The sequence below is a fragment of the Falco peregrinus genome, chromosome 16 (genome assembly GCF_023634155.1).
Source record: "Falco peregrinus isolate bFalPer1 chromosome 16, bFalPer1.pri, whole genome shotgun sequence".
In the NCBI taxonomy this organism is placed as follows: Eukaryota; Metazoa; Chordata; class Aves; order Falconiformes; family Falconidae; genus Falco; species Falco peregrinus.
This window is the reverse complement of record NC_073736.1, coordinates 1,757,379-1,782,066: the sequence shown is the minus strand read 5'-3', so window position 1 is coordinate 1,782,066 and position 24,688 is coordinate 1,757,379. Positions and strand designations below refer to the sequence as shown.

The 24,688-nt window shown below is 52.9% G+C and overlaps 2 protein-coding genes across 5 annotated transcripts; both read left to right on the top strand.

The window, feature by feature from the left end:
* Positions 1-1,068: 1,068 nt before the first annotated feature.
* On the top strand, positions 1,069-14,360 carry TMEM183A (transmembrane protein 183A). Of its 2 annotated transcripts, XM_055819666.1 has the most exons (8): positions 1,069-1,222; positions 1,827-1,916; positions 4,899-5,054; positions 7,343-7,502; positions 8,631-8,811; positions 12,130-12,210; positions 12,869-13,024; positions 13,882-14,360. In XM_055819666.1, exons 1-8 carry the CDS (start codon positions 1,126-1,128, stop codon positions 14,065-14,067), a joined length of 1,107 nt encoding a protein of 368 aa, XP_055675641.1. In that variant the 5' UTR covers positions 1,069-1,125; the 3' UTR covers positions 14,068-14,360. The 2 variants fall into 2 exon arrangements, with proteins under 2 accessions (XP_055675641.1, XP_013156433.1); XM_013300979.3 differs by lacking the exons at positions 1,069-1,222; positions 1,827-1,916 and adding an exon at positions 3,134-3,233.
* Positions 14,361-19,234: 4,874 nt separating this feature from the next.
* On the top strand, positions 19,235-24,628 carry LOC101916943 (alpha-1,6-mannosyl-glycoprotein 4-beta-N-acetylglucosaminyltransferase-like). 3 transcript variants are annotated; one of them, XM_055819665.1, is made up of 5 exons: positions 19,235-19,338; positions 19,655-19,823; positions 22,425-22,562; positions 22,882-23,029; positions 23,383-24,628. In XM_055819665.1, the coding sequence occupies exons 3-5, from the start codon at positions 22,452-22,454 to the stop codon at positions 24,525-24,527; spliced, it is 1,404 nt and encodes a 467-aa protein (XP_055675640.1). In that variant the 5' UTR covers positions 19,235-19,338; positions 19,655-19,823; positions 22,425-22,451; the 3' UTR covers positions 24,528-24,628. The 3 variants fall into 3 exon arrangements, with proteins under 3 accessions (XP_055675640.1, XP_027645615.1, XP_005239654.1); XM_027789814.2 differs by having other exon boundaries at positions 19,236-19,338; positions 22,428-22,562; XM_005239597.4 differs by lacking the exon at positions 19,655-19,823 and having other exon boundaries at positions 19,239-19,338; positions 22,428-22,562.
* Positions 24,629-24,688: the final 60 nt, after the last annotated feature.

Genomic DNA, 24,688 nt, shown 5'->3' with positions numbered 1-24,688 from the left:
GACCACCCATGACTGCACCCGCAGGTGAGGTGACACCCACCATGAACACATGGGATGGGCACTGGGAGCTGGTGGTGCAGGCTGCGCTCCCAGTCCCTGGTCAGCAGCTTTCTGCAGGGTGATGGTGAGCTTTGGCTGAGGCACCCCAGGGTGGTGGCGGACAGCCAGGGTCGGGGGCATGGCTGGAGCCAGGGATTTGGGGAGTGGAGGGGAGCGGGAGGGGGATCACACAGATGTTGGCACTGGGGAAGTGCTCAGGGGGACAGTGGGCACGAGTCGTTGCTGGAAGGGGTAATTGCTTCAGAGCCCCTTGTTACTGAAAGGACTGGGGGATGGACTGGTGCTGCAAGTACCTCAGGGTCCTTGTGACTGGGAGGACTGGAGGGAGCCGTTTCCTCAGAGGCCCTCATCACATGGGAGCACTGGCAGGCAATTACCTCAGAGGTCCCCATTACTGGTAGGACTGGGGACCCAGTTACCCCAGAAGCCCTTATTACTGGGAGAACCAGGGGTGGAAATCCCCACTGGGGCACGCGCCTTGTTATGTGTGTGTGAGGTGACTACCTCAGAGGTCCCTGTTACCTGGAGGACTGGGGACCCAGTTACCTCAGAGGCCCTCATTACTGGGAGCACTGGGGAGCCAGCTATCCTAGAGGCCTCTGTAACTGGGAGGTGATGGGAGGCAATTACCTCAGAGACTCTCATTACTGGAAGGGGAGCTATCCCCTCAGGTGCCCTTGTTACTGGGGGGGGCGATTACCTCAAGGACCCTCATTACTGGGAGGTCAGTTACCTCAGGGACCTTCGTTATTGGGGGCATTAACCCTCAGGGACCCTCGTTACTGAGGGGGCCAATTACCTCAGCGCCTCTCGTTACTGGGGGGTGTCCCCTCAGGGACCCTCGTTACTGAGAGGACAGACCGCTGGTACTGGGGCTGTTCTTACTGGGAGGACTGGGGCGGCAGGGGGCGCCACCCAGCGGCAGCACGCAGAGCTACCCCTCCCGTGCCTCCGTGACGTCAAAGCGGCGCGCCGGCGGGGTCGCGGTCGGATGACGTCATGGTCTCGCGCGGGGGCGGCGCTGTCCCCGCTGTCCCCGCGGCCCCGCTGCGGCCCGGGCGGGACATGGCCCCGCGCGGCCGCCCCGCCGCCGCCGCCATGCCCAAGAGGGGCGCCCGCAAGCGCCTCAAGTTTCGGGCCGATGATGTGTGCTCCGAGCGCGGTGAGGGCCGGGCCGGAGGGGAGCGGGGCCGGGCCGGGCCTGCAGCGGGGCCTGGGAGCAGCGGGGCCCGGCCCTGCCGGGGGGGGGGGCGGCCTAGGCTGGCCCGAGAGCGGCGCCTGGGCCGGGGTCAGGGCCCGAGGGACGACGCGGCCTCGCCCGAGGGATCGAGGGGCCTGGGCCTGGCCTGGGCGAGGGGCGATGGGGACGGCCCAGGCTCAGCGGGAGGTGGATCTGGCTTGATGTGGGAGTGTGGGAACCAGCTGTGTTGGGCTGTGGAGGAGGAGCCTGGGCCGGGGGATCAGTCGGGCTGCGTGAGGCGCGGCGTGGGGCTTGGCGCTGGGTGAGGTGGAGGGAGGCAGAGACCCGGGCTGGGCAGGGGGGTGGGTCCCCTGGCCTCCTAGACTGTTGGGCGGGGGTAGAGGCCTGCTGGGGCTCCTGGCCTGCCGCTGTCTGCCTGGGTGCATTTTTCTGCTTGTGCATCTCCAGCTCAATCCTCTGTTCCTGTGGGGAGTGTCCCCTTGAGGGATTGCAGCTCTTAGACCTTCTATCTCCCCCCTTATAATCCGTAATCCTGCTGACGCCCTGTCTTCCAACTCTCCTTCAGTGACGGTGGCAGATTATGCTAACTCAGATCCGGCTGTTGTGAAATCTGGACGGGTGAAAAAAGCCGTGGCCAATGCAGTTCAGCAGGAAGGTGAGTCTACACTGGCCAGTTTGCCTTCCCCAGGCTGCCTCCCTGTTTGCTGGCCTCTGCATGATGTGGGAAACTCCCCTTCCATGGTCTGAGAAAATCTGTCTCATTTAGTGCCTGAAAACAAGTCTCTGTCTCTCTGCAGAGTGAGGTATTAAGGATCTTAGGAGGTTTTACAGAAAGCCTGTCAGAAGTCCAGTAAGAATTGCTGAGTCTTTGTTAGTGCCTAAAATAGAGGGTCTTTTTCCGTTAACTACCGGGTGTTACCTCATGCTTGAAACAGAAAATAACATTGATGGGAGTCTTTTTTGCCTCCTGTAAAACTGTAGACAACTTTATTAGCAGGTAAAACTCTTTGCAGTGAGAATAAGGTTATGATAGTTCTGGCATATTTGTTTGCCCCTCCCTGTGCTGTGAGCTGCAAGGTCTTTTGAGGGTGTTGCTGTTTCCTTGGTGAACTGTATAAAGGAGTTTCCTGGAAAGGTATTGTAATAAGTTGTTATCTACTTCCTCCTTGGTTTTTAGCTTCTGGGAACATTTGGAACCAACACACCCTGTTTGCTATTTGGGCCTCAACTTCTAAATGTAGCTGGTCACATTGACAGTGACAACTGAACCCTTCATATAGGAAAACTCTTATTATATTGCTGAAATCTTACACCTTTAAAGAAGATATGCTCTTTGCAGGAGTGCCTGTCATAGGGAAACTGTATGGGGCAGCTATGCTGGTAAATACCCTTTTTAGCAGCTGTTTCTCAAGCTTTTAAGATCAGGGCACCTCCCTCTTCTGTCACCTCCTTTGGGAGGGGGTTTCCCTCTTCCCATTCCCTCCCCTATTCATCCTTCTGTATTCTGTTTCTCTGAGGCAGTGGCTCAAAGTATTGCCCTTCAGTATTATACCTGGCAAACTGTTGTCTTTTCTTTCTCCCTGGCCCACCACCCTGAGTCCTTGCATCCAGCATTACCTGCTTTGTCCATCTTAACCCCTCTCCTACCATCCTGCTCTGTTTCTGGCTCACCTCCATGCTATCTAGATGACTCCAGGTCACGGCAGTTCCCTGCCTACCCCTTTCTCAGGTCTTTGCAGTGCAGAATCACTGGGGCTTTCCCTTCCTTATGCCGGGGATCCTCTGGATCTCTCCTTCCCAGCCCCAGGGCTGTGCTACAGCCTTATCTGGTGCAGTCCTGACGCATGCTACAGCCTTATCTGGTGCAGCAGGCCACGGCCATGGGGATAGCAGGCAGCCGGGAGGAGATGGCAGCCTCTGCCCAGGGAGCTTTAACCTTTGGCCTCACGCACCTCCTGTCTCTTGGCTCCAGGTAAACATTGCACTTTGTGCAGCTGCCCGCACGTGGGGAGCCAACCTCACGGGGAGGGAAGCAAAGGCCAGGTGGAATTTTCCTGAGCTTTTTTCCTCCACATCCTAACCCCCAGGGGTGGGGTGGAGATTAGGACAGTGAGATGAAGGGGAAGTGCCTCTGCAAGGTTGCAGTGCAGTGTGATTCGGGACTTGTGTGGTTGACTTAGATGTTGATCTTTCCTTTGCAGAGTTTGATGGTTCCTGTTTCTAAACCTCTCTCTGAGTCTCTTGTCAGTTGCCCTGTCTTGCTTGGCTGTATTTGATTTCATAATTTACTGTCATTTGTGTTGACATCTATTTTTCTTTTTGCCTCAGAAAGGTCTTGTAGAGAGGGCGGTATGATTTGACAGCGAGGAATACCACTGGCATGAATGTATAGTGTACAGTGTAAACTGTGCAAAGTGAGGCAGAACTGCTTTAGCAAAGCACTGAAGTATCTCTAGTCAGTGGGTACAATCAAGCTCTTTCTTAAGACTGTCTTTCCAGCTGCTGTCTTACCATTTCAGAACCTTGTTCTGTCATTAGAAATGAGAACATTTCTTGCCAGAGTTTGTTTAGTAAGTTCTCGATTTCCCCCAAACCCGCTGCTCTGTCCCTTTAATTCAAATAGCATGTCTTGCTCTCCAGTGGCTCTGGTGACTGTAACTGAAGTAGAAAACCATCCTGGGCTTCAGTTTGTGCTGGGTTAGAAAAGCTTTAGCAGTGCAAGCCTCCTCTGGTGTAGTCAGGTGCCTTTTCTTCACCCAGTACATTAGGTTGAAATTCAGCTTTCTTGAATTAATTCTACAGACTATTTGCAAAGCATTTGTAATGCTGTTACAATGTTGGTCGTTATGACAGTGCCTCATGCAGCTGTAATGTAGGACCACATCTTCCTTTTTCAAGGATGCCATTACTGCCTCACACGTGTATTTTTCTGCCCTAATGAGCCCTCTGTTTCCAGATCAAGTTTTAAAAATAATATTTCCTAGCGGGAGTGTGTCTAAACATCTCCCCAGAGGCAGCAAAACCCAAAACCAGCCCAAAACCCAACTCATTCGACTTGCTCTTTTCCTCATTAGGCCAGAGTCTTTCCCTTCACTGGATTCTAGGGTAAGTGGAGCTCCTGTGTGCTTGGCGCTCAGTTATATTGCTGACGGATTGTGTGTCATCAGCCACAGGATCTCTATTCTGCTGAGTAGGGCATCTTCTCTGTGTTCATAGAGCAATTACAGAGTAGGTGCTGGCTTTATACAGGCTGAGCAGTGGTCATTCAAAGAAGCTCTGGTGTGCAGGGGAACCAGTTAGCTCTGTAGAAAAAGAGCCTGTTGTTCTATTCAGTTGTAAACAGCTTCAGCTAAACCAATGGAATCATCTGCATAATGTGCTGTTAATCATCCTCATTGTTCATTCTTTAAAACAAAAAGCTGAATGATTATGTTTCCAGTTCTCTTACCCTTACTAATCTTTCTCTGACAAGGTAATCCTTGAGCCCAGGATTTACTTGCTTGTGTCACTCACCAGAAAGCTTTAATGCAGTTAGCATTCTTAGCTGTGGCAGTGGTTCCACTGAAATATCTCCTGAACTCGGATCACCTTTTCCTCTCTGCTATTATACTTACTGTGGTGTTGCTTGTCATTCTAGTAAAATCCCTCTGTGGTCTGGAAGCTTCTTGCGTTCCTGCTGAGGAAGTTCTCTCCGTGTCAGGAGAGTCTTGTGACAGCAGTGATGAAATGGATACAAAGGAAAGCATCAATGGGCGAACTGCATCTAGAAAAAAGAAGAGCAAAAGACACAAAGGTATGGTTGCCAGCTTCTCCTGGGGGTCTCTGTGGGGGCTGCATCTGCATCTTCTGCATGTGTGATGTTAATGTTTGCTATTTACAGGCTAGTCGTGGGGCTCTGGGGCGTTCTGTAACTTGTATGTGCACAAAGAAATGCCAAGGGTTAAATCACTTTTAAATCTGCTGGGACTTGGTCAGAGGTGTTGCCTTTTCACAAAGGCAGAGCCTTGGGCATGAAATCAAAGCCTGAGAGCTCATTGCCTTCAGTAAACTTCCCTCAACCTTGGAAAACAAATGCTGCCCTTCAAAAGAGTTGTGAAACTTTGCCACTGAACATGTTACTTCATTGCACAAGTTGGTGAAAGAAGGGTTTGCTTTAGGGGGGAGAAAACCACTGCTGCTTCCAGGATGTATTTGTTGGCAAAATACATTGTCTTGAGGATGTTTCCAAGGCTGTGGTTTGTTACAAATGAGTTTAGAGGGCTCTTCTTCCAGCAAGGGAATTTGGCCCTAGTGGCATCATTGTATCTTAATTCCAGGGAGATAGATCTGTCAGCATTTACACTGTGTGCAACTCTGTAGAAAGCAATTTGCAATGTAGTATAAGCAACACACTGTTCTGCCACACAGTGGAATCCTGCAGGAATTTCTAATAACAGGTTGCTTTCAGGCTGAGAATTAAAATTTTAACTTGGTTTCTTGAGCTTAAGAAAAACTTAATTTTATTAATGCTGATACTAATTTATGTAACGTGTCAACATCCACCACTGCCTGTAGGTGCCCAGCACTCCTCTGGGACAGGAGTTTAATCTCTTTTATTATTACATCCTTCAGAATCCTGGGAAAATAAGAATATCTGAGCAGATAGTTATGCAGGTTATGAGTCTGGAAGGGCCGTATTCTGTTCTACCACAGCCTTGTCTTACTTCTGCTACATGTGTAGGGAAGAAAAAATGGTAACGCACCAGTGGTGCTTCTGGCTGCACTCAGCAGTTCAGCAGTTGGGTAGTTTGATGGCTTGAGTCAGAGCTGAAAGAGCAAAGGGGACATTAAGCCCATTGTGGGTGTGCCTGCCATAATTCTGTAGTGGTGTAGGGAAGTGATTGCATCCAGAGCTTTCTTTGGCAATGAACGTAGCAATAAAGTACTATCCTCATCATGTGAGGACAAAGTACTGCCCTATGTTATTAATCTGCTGTCTCGGGGTTAGATCTGGCACCCTCAAGTTCTTAAACACCTCTTTTTAGGCCACTTGTTTGCAAACCTCATAGCAGTTCTTCTGTTAGACTGTGTACAAGTTGTATGTTTTCTTTCTCTTTTCTTGATGTTCCTAATGCTTGGTATTGTTTAGTTATTTATGTTCTTTAAAAGTATTTTTTCTCCTAAAGTTGGAGCAATGGCTGTGGAAAAACATGTGGTGTTGACTTAAAAACACTGCAGGAGTGAAAAGAGTTTCTGAACCTTCAGTTCTGGTTGAGCAGTTCTGACACCTCCGAGAGTTAGAACAGGCCATTCTGTTCATGTGAATTGTGTTAAAAGTTTCCCATTCAAGAAGCTTTGATGCAATTACAGATTTAAAAAAAGCAACTGATTAGCCAGTTGCAGAAGAGATTGCTTGCTCTCCCTAGCAGAGCTCCTACAAAAATATCATGACCATTTGAACAAAGAATGGACGAGCTTGGCAATGCCTTAATATTCAGGGACTTCTAGTGTAAAGCATTTTTTGAAGACCTGTTAAATGAATGATTTTGATAAAAATGCATGAGCTTGGCCCTCCTTTGCATGAAGTTGGCAAATACAGAGCCATCCAATTTTTTACTGCTCCACTTAAATGTTACTTCTCAGCTGTGAAAAGTTCAAGCATTGAAACAGGGTCCAGAAAGGCTGTGGAGTTTCCATCCTTGGATACAGTCAGAACTTGAATAAGATCCTGAACAAAATTATCTAACTCATCCTGCTTTGAGCTGGGCTGCTTGGACTAGAGACCTCCAGAGAATCCTTTCAACCTGAATTATTATTTGAAGCTGCCACCTTGCATACTTGTGCAAACAGTGCAGCAGGGACAAGTGATGGCATATATACAGCAAAGGGAAAGTGTAATGGTCGTGGGGACGGGCAAGAGCACACTGAAGAAGACCGGGGGCAGTGATAATGAAGTTGTACTAACTCGGGTTTGTTTGGCTGACTGTGTGTATATAAGTATTGCAGCTACTTACCCTGTGCTACAGGTAGTAAAGCACATGCCTCTAGATGTGACTGATAAAGAGGTTCTTTACTACACTAACGTACCTTCATTGCATTTAGAAAATCCTGATGGGGGTGGCGGAGAAGAATACCCCATCGATATCTGGCTGTTGTTGGCTTCCTACATTCGCCCTGAAGACATTGTCCGGTTTTCTTTGATTTGCAAGAAAGCCTGGACTGTTACTTGCACTGCCGCCTTTTGGACCAGACTCTACAGAAGGTGAGACTCTAGAGAATTTTTAAACTATTTGTAGGAGGCTTCAGCAGTGACCAGCTCTCTGCAGAGCTGTAAATAGGGAAATAACTCCCTGCAGGCTAGGGTCCTATAATGTTTGCATATTGACATGGTGATGCAGGCCTTGTTTGGCCAGGGGTTGTGGTGTATTGCATCTGCTTTGGGTCCGGAAATAGATCTATGTGGCATGTTCCTGGATGCTCTGTATAAAAATCTCAGAGCATTTTGTGCTTTTTTGCTAGCCATGGCCTACGCACTCCTGTTTGTAACAGTGTGCTTTGTGTGTAAAGCACTCAAAGTGTTTACAGTAAGGTCAGTGCCATTACCTTGCTGAAAACAGGCAGACATCCCTGATAGAAAACTTGCCCTGCCTCAAGCTTTGATCATGGCCACCTTCCTTTAATTTGGGTGACCTCAGAGAAACTAAGGTATTTTGAAGCTGTCTCAGTGGCAGAAGTAAGTTATAAATAAAGTAAGAGAAGAAGAGCAAAGAGGTGGTGAAAATGTGAAAGAAACCCTTCTGTCCTGTTGCATGTCAATTAGGGTTCCCTTCAGGACAGAACGTTTTCTTTACATTTCTTTGTCACCCAGGAGGCACAAGCAGCAGGAGTGCAGAGCAAGTAGCAGCCATGGTCATCCTCGCCTCTGGTTTTTATTGTGAATTTCCTTAGCAAAGGCTCCTTTGGCATCTGATCAAAGAACGACCCTCAAGCGCAGGCATTCAGATCGCTCAGGCAGTTGTTTGTAAGCGTGCTGTCAAGCTCAGCTAAAGCGAGTCCTTGAGAATCTGCTGGAATCTGCATGCAGGCCTTTGTGCATCCTGCAGCTAAAACCATGTGGTCTCTGGGCAAACTGCAAGGAGTTGTTGGGGAATTGTAGCGTGATAGGCTTATGTGTATGCTGAAAACCTCTCTGATGCAGGTAAAGTCTTTTAGACTGTCTTGTGATTTCATGTAGAGCAGTACAACACCCTTGAAGCACTCGGAGTTGACAAGAAGTCCTCTGATCAGATGTTCAGTTTTCTCTCAGCATTGATCTCTTCATAGCTCTCTCCTGCATGTCTCTGGCATTCTGACCCTTTAGCATGTGCTGGGTTTGTCGTTGGCTTTTCAGGCACTACAGTCTGGATGCGTACCTGCCTCTCCGCTTGCGGCCAGAGTCCATGGAGAAGCTGCACTGTCTCCGTGCGTGTGTCATCCGGTCGCTGTACCACATGTACGAGCCTTTCGCATCTCGAGTCTCCAGGAATCCAGCTATTCCAGACAGTACTCCCAGCACTTTAAAAAATTCCAGAGTAAGTGGAATCAGTAAGGACATTGGATATGTCAGAGATGTTGCTCTTCCTGCTTTTTGTTCTCTTTCTAAAAGAAAAATAGGTGATATTTAGACAGTGACCAGTGGAGCCTGGGTATAGGAGGGTTACTAACTGAATAGGGATTTTATAAGTGTGCTGGTTACTTGTATCTGTGTAGTTGCTACTGCAGAGGATTTTGGTTACTCTTCTGGGTAACTTCTGCCTAAGTCCTACCACAACATCTTTGTAATCAGCAAAAAAGCACTTCACTGAACATCAGAACTGCTAGGGATATTTGCAGCTCTCCCCGCCTCTGTTGCAAATTTGTTGCTGAAAGGAGGCTGCAGTAGGATCAGCTTTTATGTCTTCTGCTCTATTCTGACACTGTCTGCCAGAATACATCTTTTCTCTGTAGCAGGCATCTGGAGAGATGAGAAGTGACACCGATAGCCTCTGAAAGGGACTCATTTCATACTGCGTTCCTGTCGGTCATCCATCGACTTTGGTGTCTGGCCAGGGGAGGGTAGTGAGGTTGTGAGCATGGCAAGTGTGCAGAGCAAGTCTGCTTTGGGACTGGGGCTGCAGCTGTGTTGGGCTGTAAAGGGTTTGTCTCTGGTGTGGGCAGCCAATTCCCTTTGCTATCCCAGCTTGGAGCATTTGCATATCCATTCCTCTGTAATTGCTGTTGACCATTAACTCTGAAATGCCTGTGTCTCTTGTTTGGTTTTAACTTGCAACTGGCTGATACTTTGTGAGCAGCTTAAGCAACAATGTGAATTCTCCACCCTCCAAATCCAAAGTCAAAAACCTGTTGAATGAGGTTTTTGGAGCCAAACTGAAGTGCTTTTGGTTCAAGAGTTGTACTTTCTTCTCCATGCAAAAGAGAGCAACCTCATCTATCTGTACGGACATCTCTCCTTTCTTCCTTCCTATCCCTGAGTGAATACTGGAAAAAAAAAAGTCATACCACTCAGGGAACATCCAGCAGTAACACAAGGAAGTCGTGCTGCAGAGCAGGAGAAAAGCACGCAGTTCTGTGTGTAGTCTTATCTCTGCATCCAGAGCTCTTCATTCTCTTCCTGAAACCCCAGTTTGGGTATCATCTTTCTTAAAAAATAAAAAATAAACAATAAATGTTTCTAGGAAATTCCAACTTAAGCTTAGTCCTTCTGAGTCTAACTTCCTACCACTGCTCGGATCTGGTAGCGTGGCTGTAAGAGCTAGAAACCCTGAAGTGATGCTGGCAGGGTTGGCATTTTGGAAGCATACATGTTGACATCATAACGGCTTTGGTGCCCACTGCTAGTGCTTCTACTGTACTAACAGTTTGAGGAAGATTCTTGAAGTGCAGTCTTTTATTATTCAGCTTTTCAAAAAGGAAATTAAATGGTGACGAGGCTTTGTTAGAACAGTAGAGGTTTGACCTAATCCCTTGGAGCGTAAAAGGCCATCCTGAGTCTGGTCGTGCTGCACTACTGCATTGCAAGACTCTGAGCTCCACCTGTGTTACTGTGCACAGAAATGCCTCGGCACAGTGGGTACAGAGGAGGATCTGACACTGCCTCCCCATGTTCTTGCTTTCATGGGCTTTGGTTATACCTTTACGGGTCGTTGAAACTAATGGCAAATGCCTACATAAACTGCATGTGGCAAGAGGAGACCCCAGGCCCGGGTGTTATCAAATCTAGCTTTTCCTCTTTAATTTCCTTTTTTCTTTCCCTAGCCTAGCTTGTGTGGGACACTGGAGCCGTTATGGTGTCAGCAGAAGTGTTTGCCCTTTAAAGACACCCCCATTATTTTTGGTGGAGCGGCAGGCCGTACGGCGCGTCTGAAGGGCAGGACGGCTGACCCGTGGACGACATCCTCTGCCCCTTAGGAGGTACTGACCATTTTGTGCTTCACTACTTGCCATGACCAAACAAGTTGCTAGATCAGGCTGTCTCTGCAGGTGAGCTACAAATGCCACTGATGGCAGCAGCATCTGCTGCTTACCTGAGTTAGCAAAGACCTGGAGAATTATTTTAATGGGAAAAAAACCTGAGGGCCACCTTCTCCCAGGTGGAAGTGACTTGACACATTTCTGAGCTTGATTCCACATAGCTTTGGTGTTGACCTCATGAAGATTGTCAGGATAAAGGTCCTTTTTAGGACTCTTGTTTATGGATGTGACTCAAGAGTTTGAAGTAAATGGTCTTGTATTACCTGTGGTGTTTAATTATGGACCCCCCATGGTGGAAGCTGGCTTTGGCTTTATTTCATTTGGGGTCATGCTATCTTGGAATGAAATTAAATGTGTGCTTCACCCTGCAACCCAGTCAGGCTTTCTCTTGGCATGGGAGAGACTGTGCGTGGGTCATGGGGAGTTGTCTTTACTCATATTATTCTTCCTTTTCCTGCTGACATTGTTAAAAGATAAGACCAGCTGTGGTGGGCTGGCATCTGTGGTGTGGAAATGTTTTCAGGGCTGGTTGGACTGACTTGCTAGATTCTTTTCTCAGCTGTTGAAAGCTAGTTGCTTCTGCTCACTGTAGGCAGGGGATTTCCCTCCTGCTCAGTTCAACACAGGAGTTCTGCTGAAACTTCTGCTTAGAATGAGTGCAGCATGCTGGCATGGATCCTGTGGACACACAGTGATAAGCAGATTAAATTGGAGGACTCCTGGTGTATGCCTGCATGGGAGGGAAGTACTGGTTAGTTCCGATGCTGTTTGAAGCCCTTTTCTCATTTTCTTTTAAAAAGGGACAGTAGGTTGATCAGGCTGTGCTATCCCGGCAGTGTTTTTATACTCTGAAGTATGACAGTTAGTGCTTAGTGATGTCAAGATCTTTTGACACCACGGTGGCTTAGGAACTTTCTCATCTGTCACCTCATAGCTCATGAATTGGTCTTTGCATTTCCCTCTGGATTCTCTCCTTCTTGATCCTTAGCCTGTTTTCAGTTGTTCCTTGCTTTAGTCTTGTTTGGGGTCCAGTTTAATGGGAGTTCTTGGTGGACGGGGGAAACAGGTGAGTTTGTACTGCTCATCTCTGCATTGTGGAAGGGGCAAATTGCACAACAGGATTTTTCTGTTTAGCACGTCAGTGGCCATGTGTTGTATCATCCAGTTGCATGATGAGTTGGCCAACTTGAAACTGGGAGATCTAAACTGCTGAGCCTGTTCTTCGAACATAATTAATTTGAATAAATGGCTCCAAACTGTTCCTATGTAATTGTGTTTGTAATTGGAAGCCTTTATGCTCTGCTAAAACTTACTTAAAGTGGTACCTCTAAGGGTTTCATAATTCTATGTTTCTTTTTTTTTTTTCCCCTCCACCGCAGTGTCTGCTTTTCTGGTGCAAAAAGATTGAAGGGAACAGACAAGAAGCAATGTGGGAATTCAACTTCAAGTTCAAAAAGCAGGTATGAAAGAGGAACCAGAATGGCTGTGACTTTTTTTGAAGCAGTAACGATTTTTTTCTGGGTGGCAGTGAGGAAGGTGGAAACTTTTTATTCATTCAGACAATAAATGGAAACTCTGACTCCCATGATCAACTAAAGCACATTCTGAAACTACACTCAGTTTTCAGTCTGTATTACCAAGACATTTAGAATCCTACATTTTTATTTCCTCATTAGGTGTCCTTTCTCCACTGTAAGATATGGATCACTTGTTACCCCAAATAATCTAATCTTTGGGTCGTTGCTACTGATTACTACCAAAATCCAGACTGTTTGGCTTTAGTGGTCAAAATGCGGACCAAAATCTGAAACTTCTTGTTTTACCATTGGAAAGATTTTTCCAGAGAAGTGAAAAAAGCCAACACTGCCAATGAAAACCTCCAGCAGTCTCAGGAGAAGCAAGGAGTTTCAGGCAACCTGGGGGATTCTGTAGCTTTCCCCTGTAAAGAAATGGTCCTGCAAGTTGCCTGTACTGAATGATGGTTTTTTGTTGTTTATATAATGCTCTGCCCAAACACATGGGAATGTGGTGAGAACCTGCTAGTCAGCACTGGTGAGAAGCAGCCAAGCTCTCCTCATAGGTTTCTGCTTAGCTAAATAAATTTCTCCCTCTTTCAAGTCTCCCAGATTTAAGAGCAAGTGTTACAAAGGTCTTCAGCCACCAATTCAGTATGAAGAAGTCCATACAAATCCGGATCAGGATTGTTGTCTACTGCAGATCACCACCTTTAACTTCATATTCGTGCCAATAGTCATGGGTATGACGTTTACCTTGGTAAGTGAGCAATCTGCCAGGCAAACTTTGCATGTGCGGTTTTTGTAAGGAGATGGAGAGGACACCTCTTGGGTGTTGTGTAAATCATGCTGCTGCATCAACAAACCGATTCTGGGAATCTTAAGGAGATTGGAATCAGAGGAAATGCTTAGGATCTTCTCAGTTTAGCTTCTGCTTTTCCATCAGCTCTTTGCTGTTTGGATGTAGACAATCTGCAAGGAGCTGTGATTGTGCAGCATCTGGGGGCAGATGAGTTGTCAGTACTCCAGCAGGGAGTGCAAGAGATGGGGATGCAGGAGAAGAGGAGGTCTTCCCTCCTCGAGAAAATATCTCTTTACCTCATGGCAATAAATTGTAAGAGCAAAAATCTATATGAGCAAACTCTTTCGATGTGTATGTGGTCCCTGCCTCGTGGGAGAACAGAGCAGCTTTCGAACAAACTTCCACACGCCGTGCTGCAGACGGCAGCAGAGCAGGTATGCTTAGGCAAGAGCAGCAGTAAAGCGTGGGGCAGCACCTGCGGCTGTATGTGGGAGTCAGGGTTTCAGAGTGACCTGGGCCCAGGAGAGGTTCAGTCTGGCTGCATTTAAGAGCCAGGCAGTGAGTTCCAGGCTTCCTCAGACAGCCACTTGCTTTCAGGTTCACTTCTGGCATTATTATTTGGGGTTGCAAGCCAGAGAGAACTGGTTTGTGCTGTAGATTCAGAGTGCAGCTCTGCCAGCACCTGAAATACCTCAGACTTGTACGATTTAGAAGAATTAAAAAAAAATACATATATATCTAAAAGTGTACTGTTAAGAACTCTGTGTGTTCATGACTGCTTTTTCTGAAGCACCTCCTGGTCTCTTTTCTTGCAGTTCACCATCAATGTGAGTACAGACATGAGGCATCATCGCGTGCGCCTGGTGTTCCAGGATGCCCCAGTTCGCAACGGCAAGAAACCTCGCCTTGACCAAGGAGTGCAGGTTGTGCTGGACCCTGTGCATAGTGTGCGGCTCCTGGACTGGTGGCACCCGCAGTACCCCTTCTCTCCAAAAGCTTAGTGCTCTCCTGACTCTGCAGGAGCCGGCAGGTGACTGAATCTGGCAGGCTGAAGAGAATTTCTAGGAACCAGGAAATCCTATTTTTATTTCTTAAATAAATTCTGCAGTCTCCTTGCAAGTGGTTGAAGCTACTGAGCTAATCTGTATGTATATAACTTCTGGTCAGTGATGGGCAGAGCTGAGTGTAAAGCAGAAACTATTTGTAAACACACTTTTATGTAAAATTCACATTTTATGATTTGAAAGGAGCTCCCTGGAACTGTTCATTTAAAATCCTTTTGGTGCTAATGAAAGTGGTCCTGTTTTCTGTTCGGGAAGAAGCAGGAGGTTTTGCTTTCCAGCTTTAGTAGGACCAGAAACAATGAACAGACAAAATGCATGTTTGTTTTGCTCCAGCAGGGTTGCATTCAAACACAGTGTGATATTTCAGTGTCTGAGGAGCAGTAAGCAAAGCAGCGGTGATCAACAATAATGCTAATTCGCAGTCCAACAGACAGGAGTTTAAGGAAAGAAAAAAGCATAGATGATCAAACAAAGGAATTATTTCAAAGAGGATTTGTAAGGCAAAAGTCTGTCTTGAATTTAAAGATACTCCAGGTTCTCACAGTGATGTTTCCTCTTTGAAAAGAAGATCTAAACCTTTAAAACCAGAAGGTGCTTTTCAGAGAAGATAAACAGAGGGAGGGAGAGGGGATGGAGGGGGTAAACTGAAATAACTGAAGCAGTGATGAAGGACTTGCCTGTGTCTTATCTAAGAGCAGTGGAGTAGTGTTGGCCTGTTGGCACTGGAAAGCCTGGAGGCAGTCTGTGGTCTGGCTTTTGCCTAAAGAAATTAATTCCTGTGAGGAAGAAGCGGCCCTGAAACTTTCTGTGGCTCTGGGTTGACTGAGAAGGGAGAGGGGCAGAGAGGTTGGGCCCGTCAGGAGCACGGACTGTTGCGTCCAGCGTGCGTCGGGCTGGAGAGGCGATGGCAGGTGAACACCTTGCTGCTGCCAGCCGGGGGTCTGGTGGAGGTGCTGGAGTGCAGGTGGGCCACAGTGGGAAGAGTAACCCTGGACTGGGTTTTGCTGCCTGTCAGTGCTTAGCTCCTCAGACCTGTTTCGCATCACATCTTGTCTCAAGCGGGAGTGAGCGAGTGCTCTTCCATGCCTAATGTTTAGTGAAGCTCCTGGAAGGAGAGAGAGTTCTGCCATCTCCGTTTGAATTTCATACACAAATACCCCCTGATCCCGGTGTAGCTGCCTGCGAGGAGTTCCTTGCGTGTGCCTCTGCCACTGTAAATCTCCACCAAGGACATCTGCCCCAAATGTGGATCTGCATGAGGGTCTCTGTGCTGTTGACTTCAGACAAACATATTTGGGAAAACTACCTTGCCATTCCCCTTTTCACTGCCGCTGGACACACGTCGATGCCGACAGGTAGGTTTTGAAACTAGATTAATCAAAGTAGAGTTACAGGGCAAGAAAAACGTGCCGTTATCCATGATAACGAAGCTGGTTTCGGTGATGGTGCAGCCGAGTCTGAGCTGTTGCCTTTGCGGTGCAGGAGAGGAAGAACAGCAAGCTGGTGCAGGAGCCGTGCGTAAGGGCTGCAGCTGCAGCGCTCCAAGCGTTGCGCAGCACACGGCAGTGCCTGTGTGGCAGGAAGCAATGGGTAGATAACAATTTTCTTTTTATGGTGGGATGAACTCGGTGACAAGTCCTCTGGTCAGAGGGTGGAGTTTCTCCACTGGAGTTGAGGAAGGAAACGTGGACAGTGAGCGTGGTTACCTTTGCCTTGCGCCGGGGCTGTCTCAGCCGGTGTGTGCTGGCCCGGGGGGGCACCCAGCTGCTCGGGGCCTGTCTCCTGCAGAAGCCCAGGTGCTTTGAAGAGCTTCAGGGCGCTTTCCACAGCGTACCCTGAGAAGTGCTGCTGGCCACGATGGTGCCAGCGCCACATGCCTGGTGGTTGCTGCTTGTGCTGTGCACAAGGTGTGGATGTGGAGGGTGGGGGCAGGGATGTTCCGTTCTGGGCTGGCGGCTGGGGTCTGTATGAAGCTCTGCCCTTGCTGGTGGAGAGCTGCTCCAGCCCAGTGGGGACGGCAGCGGCAGCCTGTGCCTTGCTCTTGCTTCTGTGAAGAAACACAGAACAAATCTCAGGGCTGTGTTGTTTTGACATCTGTGGCAGCAGGAATATGTTCTAACCAGGCATACGGCATGTCCAGGGTGCGCTTCGTGTTCTGGAGCAGAGGTGCTGCAGCAGCACCCGTGCCAGATGGTGAATGGCTTTCAGCCCCATAACTCTCCCTGGGCAGCTGGCCCTTGAGCCGTGCGGGTGGCAGCGGCTGGGCGGGAGGTTTCCTGCTACCGACAGACTGGCTGGTTTCAGATAAGGACATTTAAATACGGACAGATGCCCCTACCTCAAAGAGGTGCCTCTCCTATGCCAGCTGCCTTTAAGTCTGAAATGCATAAAAGGTAGAGGAACAATGTTGAATTTTTTTCCTTTGCAATTAGCAAACCTTACGATGACTCCAGTGAGGGAGCTGTGTGGATCAGCAGTGTGGGCAGGGATCCAGGACCTGTTGTGATCCACGTGGGGAGACCAGTGAGGCAGTAGGGACGCTGCAGAGGTTGGGATCTGCTTGCCCACGTGTAGAGCCGCAGGGCACCGTGGTTTCCCCTCCCTGGCATCGTGATGGCCAGAGCCCGACGCTCTCCCTGCTGCGTGGGGCCCTCATTTACCTCCGCTTTGTCCTGCTTGGGCTCCTGAATAATGGAAGGCTTGTAAGCGGATCTGGCCCAGCTCTCTGGTTTCCCCAGGGGAAACACAGAGGCTCGGCCACCACCCTGCCCTCTCCTTGCCGGGCCTCAGGTGCAGGGTGGGAGCTGAGCCGGGGCAGGGTGAGCGCTGGGTGCCGTGGGGCAGGTGGCCGGTACCTGCGGGGAGTCCCCTGGTGCCTGTCCCACCCCAGTGCTCCGCTCCAGCCCCAGCTGGGGGGACTGGCCCTCCCTGGCCCCCCGCACAGGGTCTGTGCCTGTGCAGCCACATTGCCCCTCTTGAAATAGCCTTTGGACCTGGGGCTTCGCTCTCCAGTTTATTCCAAGAACCAGCAAAAAATGTGCCTTTTAGCTTCGTTTGAGCCACCTCTGTTCTTCAGGCAAAATAATTCAGCGAGCAGAGTGCGAGCACTGGGTCCCAGGCCAGGGGGAGGTTTGCAAGTGGCTCTGGGGGCCAGAGCCCTGGTTGTGCCTGGGTGCTAACAATGTGCGGTGGCCCCTGGGGGGGAGGTGGGTGGAGAGGCCCTTTTCCAGACCCTGAATTCAGCATTTGGGATTTGCACCATAGCACAAGGGGGTGACAGGATGGGCTGGCTCAGGCTGGGCTTGTGGGACTTGCTTGGAAGGCAAGAGGGCCCAGGACCACGTGGCGGTGGGCACCGGGGGCTGCGTCCTGCCTGTGAATTCCTTTCCTGCTCCAGGCAGGCTCATGGATGTGCCTAGAGAGGGTCAAATTCTGCCCTAGCACTGCACCCTGAGATGGCACGTGGGGGGAACCAAAGGAGGGTTCTGGTGGCTCTGCAGCACCCGCAGCAGTGCTGTCCTGACAGGCGTGTTTCTGTGGCCGGGCTGCCTGTTGCACCCGCGAGTGCTGGCGACTCCAGGGCTGCGCTGGGCTCCGCGGCCGCCCGCCCTCCTCCTCCTTCCTGCGAGTGCAGGAAGGACCAAGCCCTGGTTCCTTCCTGCACAGGGATGGGGGTCATGGGGCATCTGCGGTGAGAAAAGCCCTCCCCATACTGTAGCTGCTGCTGGTGGTTTAGACATCCCCCACAAGCTACCGAGCCCCACATCCCTTCCTTACCGCGTGCGATTAAACAGCAGATCTCTGCTGGGTTGCACCATCCTGGCTCCCTTGGCTCTCCCAGCATCTTCCAGCCCTGCCCAGGTGTAGATGCTGGCTTTGCTCCAGTGCTGGCAGGGTGTCCCCACTGAGCTCCTCGGGACCCTGGTGTGACAGAGCCACAGGCATCCCGTGATGGGAATTTAAGGATTTAAAAATCAAGCAGAGTTTGAAAAGCAAAAACCATCAGATCCAGGAGCCTGTGGACATCTCTTCCTCTCCTTCCCGGCGCCATCGCCTGCCTCCTGCCCTGCCTTGCCTCTCTGCAGCCCCTTGTCCTCGCAGAAGTGTCCAGGGCCAGCGGCTCCACTGGGACCAGCAGTAAGCAGCAGGGGCTGGGAGGTGTCACAGGGGATTTGTAGAAGATGGAGCCTGGGAAGAGACATTGGGGCCTTTCTGAAGGTAGGAGAGGTCCAAGCCAGCGAGGAGGGAAATGGGATCTGCGCTTCCATGTGGATTAATGGGGAGGTTGGGATGGAGGAGAAGGGAAGGGTCTCGCTCTCCTTGGGATGCTGTAGGTGAGTTGCCGTGTTGGAAGGTGGTGAGGAGCACCTGGCTGAGCTGGGTGCTGCTGTTGGGTGACTCATGGGTGCTCTGGGTCCATGTTCCCGCTGTGGGTCTGGAGGGAGGAAGCAGTGGGAGAGCAGCAAGGCTTGGAGGGTGGAGGAGCTGGGGGCCAGCTGGGCTGTGGGAAGAGCCCCGCGTGGCCCCCAGTGGCTCGTGGGGAGGGAAGAGGCTTTGTCCCCAGTCAGGGCTGTGATGCCCAGTGCTCCGGTGGGTGTGGGGCATGGGGGGGAGCCGTGGTGGTGCCCCTGTGGGATGCATCCCGGGTGGGATCCTGGCAGCCAGCCCTGCCCTGGCCTGGGTTGCCGGGGGTGCAGTTCTGGCTCGGCAGCCCCAGAGGTTTCTGCCATCTCGGCACAAGGGCTGGAACACGAACGGACGGGACAGCACAGTGTCACCGTGGGAGTTTGGGGCGCTGGGGCTTGGTGAGAGCCCTTGGGGGTCTGACCCTGCCTGAGGGACCAGGGCTGCCAGCAGGGGCGGTGGGTGGGATACAGCCGGTGCCATGGGGGTGCCCAGTCCGGGCTAGGGGGGAAGCTGGGGTTGCCCTAACTCCCAGAGTGGGACTGGGGGGCCTTTGCCCCATCCCACCTGGGGTCCCCACCAGCCCGGCCAGTTCACCCAGTGCTCACCGGCATGGGGCAGAGGCCGCCAGCAGATGCTCCTCCTCTGCGGGAGGCAGACGAGGACTCGGGGTGGGGCTTTGCTGAGCGAGAAACCAGAGTCCAGCCAGCCCTGGGGAAGTTGCCAGGGCCGAGCACCCTGCGAGACAGCGAGGCTGCCTGGCTCCCACGGCTGAGCACCCACGCGCTGGGCTGCCGTGCACCCGTAAGTCTCTGCCGCCACGGTGGGCGCATCTGGAGCGGTGCTGGGCATCAGCTGCCTCACCGGTGTCATGGGACGGGGCTGCATGGGGAAGGGGTGCCCTGGGCCGGGGTCGCCTGGGGAGCTGGGGCGGGTGAGGGCGGGTTGGTGGCTGGGGGTCCCCATGCTGTCAGCTGTGGGGACCGGGTCAGACCCAGGTGTCCCTTTACTGAGCTGCTTGCAGAGCCCCCCTGTGCCGTGGGGCTGTGGGAGACCCGGGTTGACCTAAAGCTTTGGCTCCCAGTGTCCTGCACTACTGAAACGAGGCTTTTCCCCCCAGTTCCTCCCTGCGGGACATCCCCTGGAACAGGTAAACCAACAGTGTGGGGCTGGACCCCAGGCTGGCTCCCAGGGGGCCCAGGGGTGCCCCATCCCACGGAGCCCCAAGCTGCCGTAATTTGCCCATCGGGGACATCGTGCTGCCACAATTTGCCGTGTCCTCTGCTCAAGTGAGTGACGATAGCTGGCACTGGGTCACACCCTGCCCCTCTCCATCCCGGGGATCCACACCGAGAGGTGGTGGTGGGCACTGGGCCAGGATGCGGGAGATCTGGCACTTACCCGCTGGGTGATGCGTAGCCTTTTTCCGTGCCTCAGTTTCCCCCAGCATGGAGGGGTGCTTCTGGCAGTGGGACAGTGAACCCTGGTTGTTCCCTTCCTCCGCCGGCAACCAGCCCCAGTCTCCCCAGTGCTGGAGGAAGCAGCTGGAGCCGCCAGCGTGCAGGGAGCATCCGGCCCTTCCTCACAGCCTCGCGGGACCGAGGCTGTGTATTTACTCCTTGTCCTTCCCCTCCGCTGCTGAACTGAGTCATGGCTGCTGCGTCACGCAGCCCATTTGGCTGGGGCTCTCCTACTGAAGCAGAGGAGTTTGGCTCCAGGCAAGTGGCTCGCAGCAGCCAGCTGCTCCTGGCCACTGGCCCAATGTCTCCATAGGGCAGGAGCAGGAACCGGGATGCTTTGTGGAGGCACCCTGAGCAGCAGCAGCAGCCAAGAGGGTGCTGCATCCTGGTGATGTGTCTACAGTGGCATGGCCCTTGGTTGTGCCTGTCTAGCTTGGCTGCTCGTTTCTGCATGGAGCTAAAAATCAAAAGCCCAATTAGGGAGCTAATTATGGGGTAGCGTTCATTACCTTCTGTTCTGTTAAGCCTGTGATGTTGGAGGGGTGAGGTGCATGGGACCCCCTGTTCCCCACAGGCTCCGCGGATGATACTGCTGCCTGTGGGAGCTGGGGATGCTGAGCAGCACCTTGTTTTCCATCCAGGATGGGCTTCTGGCAGCCAACCGCCCTCCCGGCAGCCAGAAATCCTTTGGCCACCCAGAGCATAAATACGCCCAGCGCGGTGTGTGGCCAGCGGCCAAGCCTCATCGTTCCCAGTTTGCCCCACGGCCTCGCACTGCCCCGCAGAGCACGGAGGTCCGGGCCTGGAAATCCACCTCCAGGTGGCTCTGGGGTGGGGTCCCCCCTGGCCTGGGATGGGTCCCCAAAGCTGCTCCCCCCGCAGCCGGCAAAGCCTGTGCCCCATCGCTGCGGGGGGGGGGGGGGGGGGGGGGGGGATTTGGGGAGAGCTGGCCATAGGGCTGCCCCATGGCAATGAGCACCCCCAATTCTCCCCACCCAGCTGTGACCTGGAAGGAGATTTTAAGCAGCTCCAGGAGCTTCTTGTCCCCCCAGTGCTTCGAAGAGCCAGCGATGGCGAGCTTGCGGCCACCACTGGGCTCGGGGGGGAGTGTGGGGGGGGTGTGGGGGGGTGGCTCCTCCACCCTCCTTGGCCCAGGTGGGTCTGGATAATGGCACGGCTCAGCCCAGCCCTCCCCGGGAGAGAGCAGCTCGTGCTGTTTTAATTGCTTATCTGAGAAACTAGCAACGTTCCTGGGTGAGGTCAACGCAGCAAGGACAGCACGGGCTGCTGCGTTGGGGGAGGGGGACACGGGGGGGACACGGACACAGACGGACAGTACGGGACGACAACGTACGGACACCTGCTTGAGTCAACATCAGCCTGTTGAGAGGCTGAAAACCCTCCAAGGGACTCTTGGGCAGGAAAATGGGGGGTTTCTCCTTAAAATAAGCCCAGCACATGCAGCAGGGCAGTGGCACAGAGGTGCTACGTGTTGGCTGCGGAGCAGCGGTTGATGCGGTGATGTTTTGGGAGAGAAGCCCTGGGCGAAGCCCAGCCTTCGTGCGGGCCGGCCGGCAGCTTTCTCACCGGCTTGTTGTACAACTTGTGAGCGCTTTGCCTCCATGTGGCTCATCCAAAGATGCTTTGTCCAAAAGGAGCTGCCGTGGCCTGAGGAGTTTGGATGGAGCTGGCTGTGTGTGCCCCGCCAGGCTGGGCGCTCGCTCGGTCTCCAGTTTCTCTCCCAGGGCAGACCCAGTCATATTTATAATGGAAAAACCCCAGGTGCACACAGGAGCCTTTTAGCCTCCTGCCACACCTCTGCTACGAGAGGTGAAGTATCTCGAGAGCAGTGTAACGTCCTTGAAGGTGACGCTCTCCTGCCTTGGGGACAGGTTTCTTGTCCTACCGAGCAAGTGATGTGGCTGGGACTGGGCAAACACGGCTGCCTGGAGGCAGGCAGGGAGCAGGGGGGGCTGGGGGAGCTGCTTCATCCTGGCCGTGCTGGAAGAGCAGCCTGGGCTCCCTTGAGACCTGAGTGTTTCCCAGGGCTTGGTGCCAAGTATCGAGGACTTGGTGGCTGCTCCTGGGGTGCCACCCTGACCCAAAAGCCTTCAGGGATGTGTGTGTCACCTGTGTTTCTTCTGCCTCTGGCTCTGGGGCTGCGGCGTGGGGTGTTGCAGGGCAGCTGGGGGCATTGGCAGGGCTGGTGAGGTGGATTTTGTACCTGGCTGAGTTTTGTTGGTGCTGGATCGGAGTGTCCTGCCCCTGCCTGCCCAAAGGGGACGGTGCACAAGTGCCCCATGGCTGCCCCAGGTGCGCACCCCTGGGTGCTCTGAGCAGAGGGGTGAGCCCCAGGGGTGCATGCAGGTGCCACCCCACTGTCCCACCCAGGGGACGGTGGTTTTCCCCAGCCTGTACCCGTTCCTCCAGCAGGCCTGAGCGTGCCAGCCTGGTGCTATGCGATGCTCCCTGAAGCGCTCCGTCACAGCTGTGCTTGCAGCCTCCTTCCTCCTCCTTCTCCTCCTCCTCCTCCATGGGGGCAGCCAGCAGGAACAGGATCACCCGGAGGTGAGTCCCCCGCCAATGATGTCCTACTGGAAGGGGCCTCTGGAGCATCCTCCATCCCCACCTGCCCCACATGGACCCCAAGCCCAGCTCTGCTCCCTTCCATGCACCGGATTGCTTCCAAACCCCAGCTCTGCCTTCCCTTCTCCCTGGGGCTGCCCAGTGTGCATGGGCCTTCCCTGATCCGGGAGCTGGGAGGGCAGGACAGGGGCTCCCCCTCATTTCTGGGTCTCCCTTTTATTTCTGGGTCTCTCTGTTGTCATTCCCCCTTGCTCACGTGTGTCCATGGGATCTGACTTGGCTGCCTGCGGCTCCCATCCAGGTGGAGCTTAGGGGCTTGGCCCCAGACACCATCCTGCAGATGCTGCAGCCGGAAGGAGCCCAGCGCATCCTCAGGGACTTGGATGATCTCTCTGTGCTCCACAACATCTCCTACCACCTCCTCGCTGGCTCCCCGTCACCCCACAAAAGTGAGTGGCTCTTGGACCCTGGACTGAGCAGGGCTCTGGGTTTGCACATCTGCCCCGTTGCAGCTGCCCATCTCAGCATGGACCTGCCCTATCGCTGCTGCTGCCGTGGCAGCTCCTGTGGGTCTGCTTCCAACCTTGTGGGGATGGGGGACCTGCTGATACCTGGTGACTGCCTCCCTAGCCAGCCTTTGCTGCTCTGTTTGGGGAGATGGAGGGGTAGAGGAAGATCCATGTGGTCCAGGTGTGCTTCATACTTCTGCGCCTTGCACTGGGGCAGGTGTTTTGGGTTTCCCTGATCTCTGTGGGGTGGCTGAGATCCCGCAGCCTGCCACTGCCTCTCCTTTACCTTGCAGAATTCTTGGCGGTGGGTTTGGCATCAGTACGGCGGCCACGTGGCTACTACCTCCCGGCCACGCTCCAGTCCCTCTTCAAGCAGTCGACAGAGGAGGAGCTGCAGGAGATGGTGGTGGTGGTGCACCTGGCAGATGCAGACCCTGGGTGGAATGCGCGTGTGGCCGCCAACATCGCCCACAAGTTTGCTCACCAGATCCTCCTGGGCCGGCTCCTGCTTATCCACGCCCCCCACGAGTTTTATCCCACCCTGGAAGGCCTGAAGAGAAACTACAATGACCCAGAGGAGCGGGTGAAGTTCAGGTCCAAGCAGAACGTGGACTATGCCTTCCTCCTCGCCTTCTCCGCCAACCTCTCGTCCTACTACTTGATGATCGAGGATGATGTGTGGTGCGCCAAGTCCTTCCTGACGGCCATCCGCAAGGCACTGGCTTCCCAGGAAGGCTCCAACTGGGCCACCCTTGAGTTCTCCAAGCTGGGCTACATCGGTAAGCTCTACCGCTCCAGTGACCTTCCTCGCCTGGCTCGCTTCCTCCTCCTCTTCTACCAGGAGATGCCGTGCGACTGGCTGCTGGTTCACTTCCGCCTCCTGCTCACCCAGAAGGACGTCATCCGCTTCAAGCCCTCCCTCTTCCAGCACATGGGCCTCTACTCCTCCTTCCAGGGCACCGTCAACCGGCTGGAGGACGATGAGTTCCAGGCCGATGCCTTGGACCTCCCAGACAACCCGCCAGCCGCCTTGTTCACCAGCATGTCCATCTTCGAGAACTACGAGCCCCTCAAGGCTTACAGCACGGCAGAGGGGTACTTCTGGGGGAAGGACCCAGCAGCCGGCAGCGTCTTCTCCGTCGTCTTCCAGCAGCCGGCCCGTGTCACCCGTGTCCGGGTACGCACCGGCTCCAGCGAGCGCCGCAGCGATTTCCTGCACGCGGGGGTGCTGGAGCTGGGCCGGCGGCAGCGGGCCGATGGCCGCGACTGCGCTGCCTACACCACGGTGGGCACCTTTGAGAAAGGGACCTTTGAGCGGCGGGGCCTGGAGAGGGGCATGCCCGGCCCCGTGGAGTGCGTGAGGATCCGGGTGACTCGGAACCAGAGCGAGTGGCTCATCATCCAGAGCATCGACATCTGGACCGCAACAGACACCTGACCGCGGACGTGGCAGGCTGCCAGAGCGGCTGGATTTTGTATTAAGAGAGCCTTTATTTTTATCACTCGCTTTTTTGATAAGGAATTAAATTATTGACTGCCGCTGGCACTGCTGCCCGTCTCTGGAGGGATGGCAGGCGCTGCTGTGGGGGCCACCAGGCT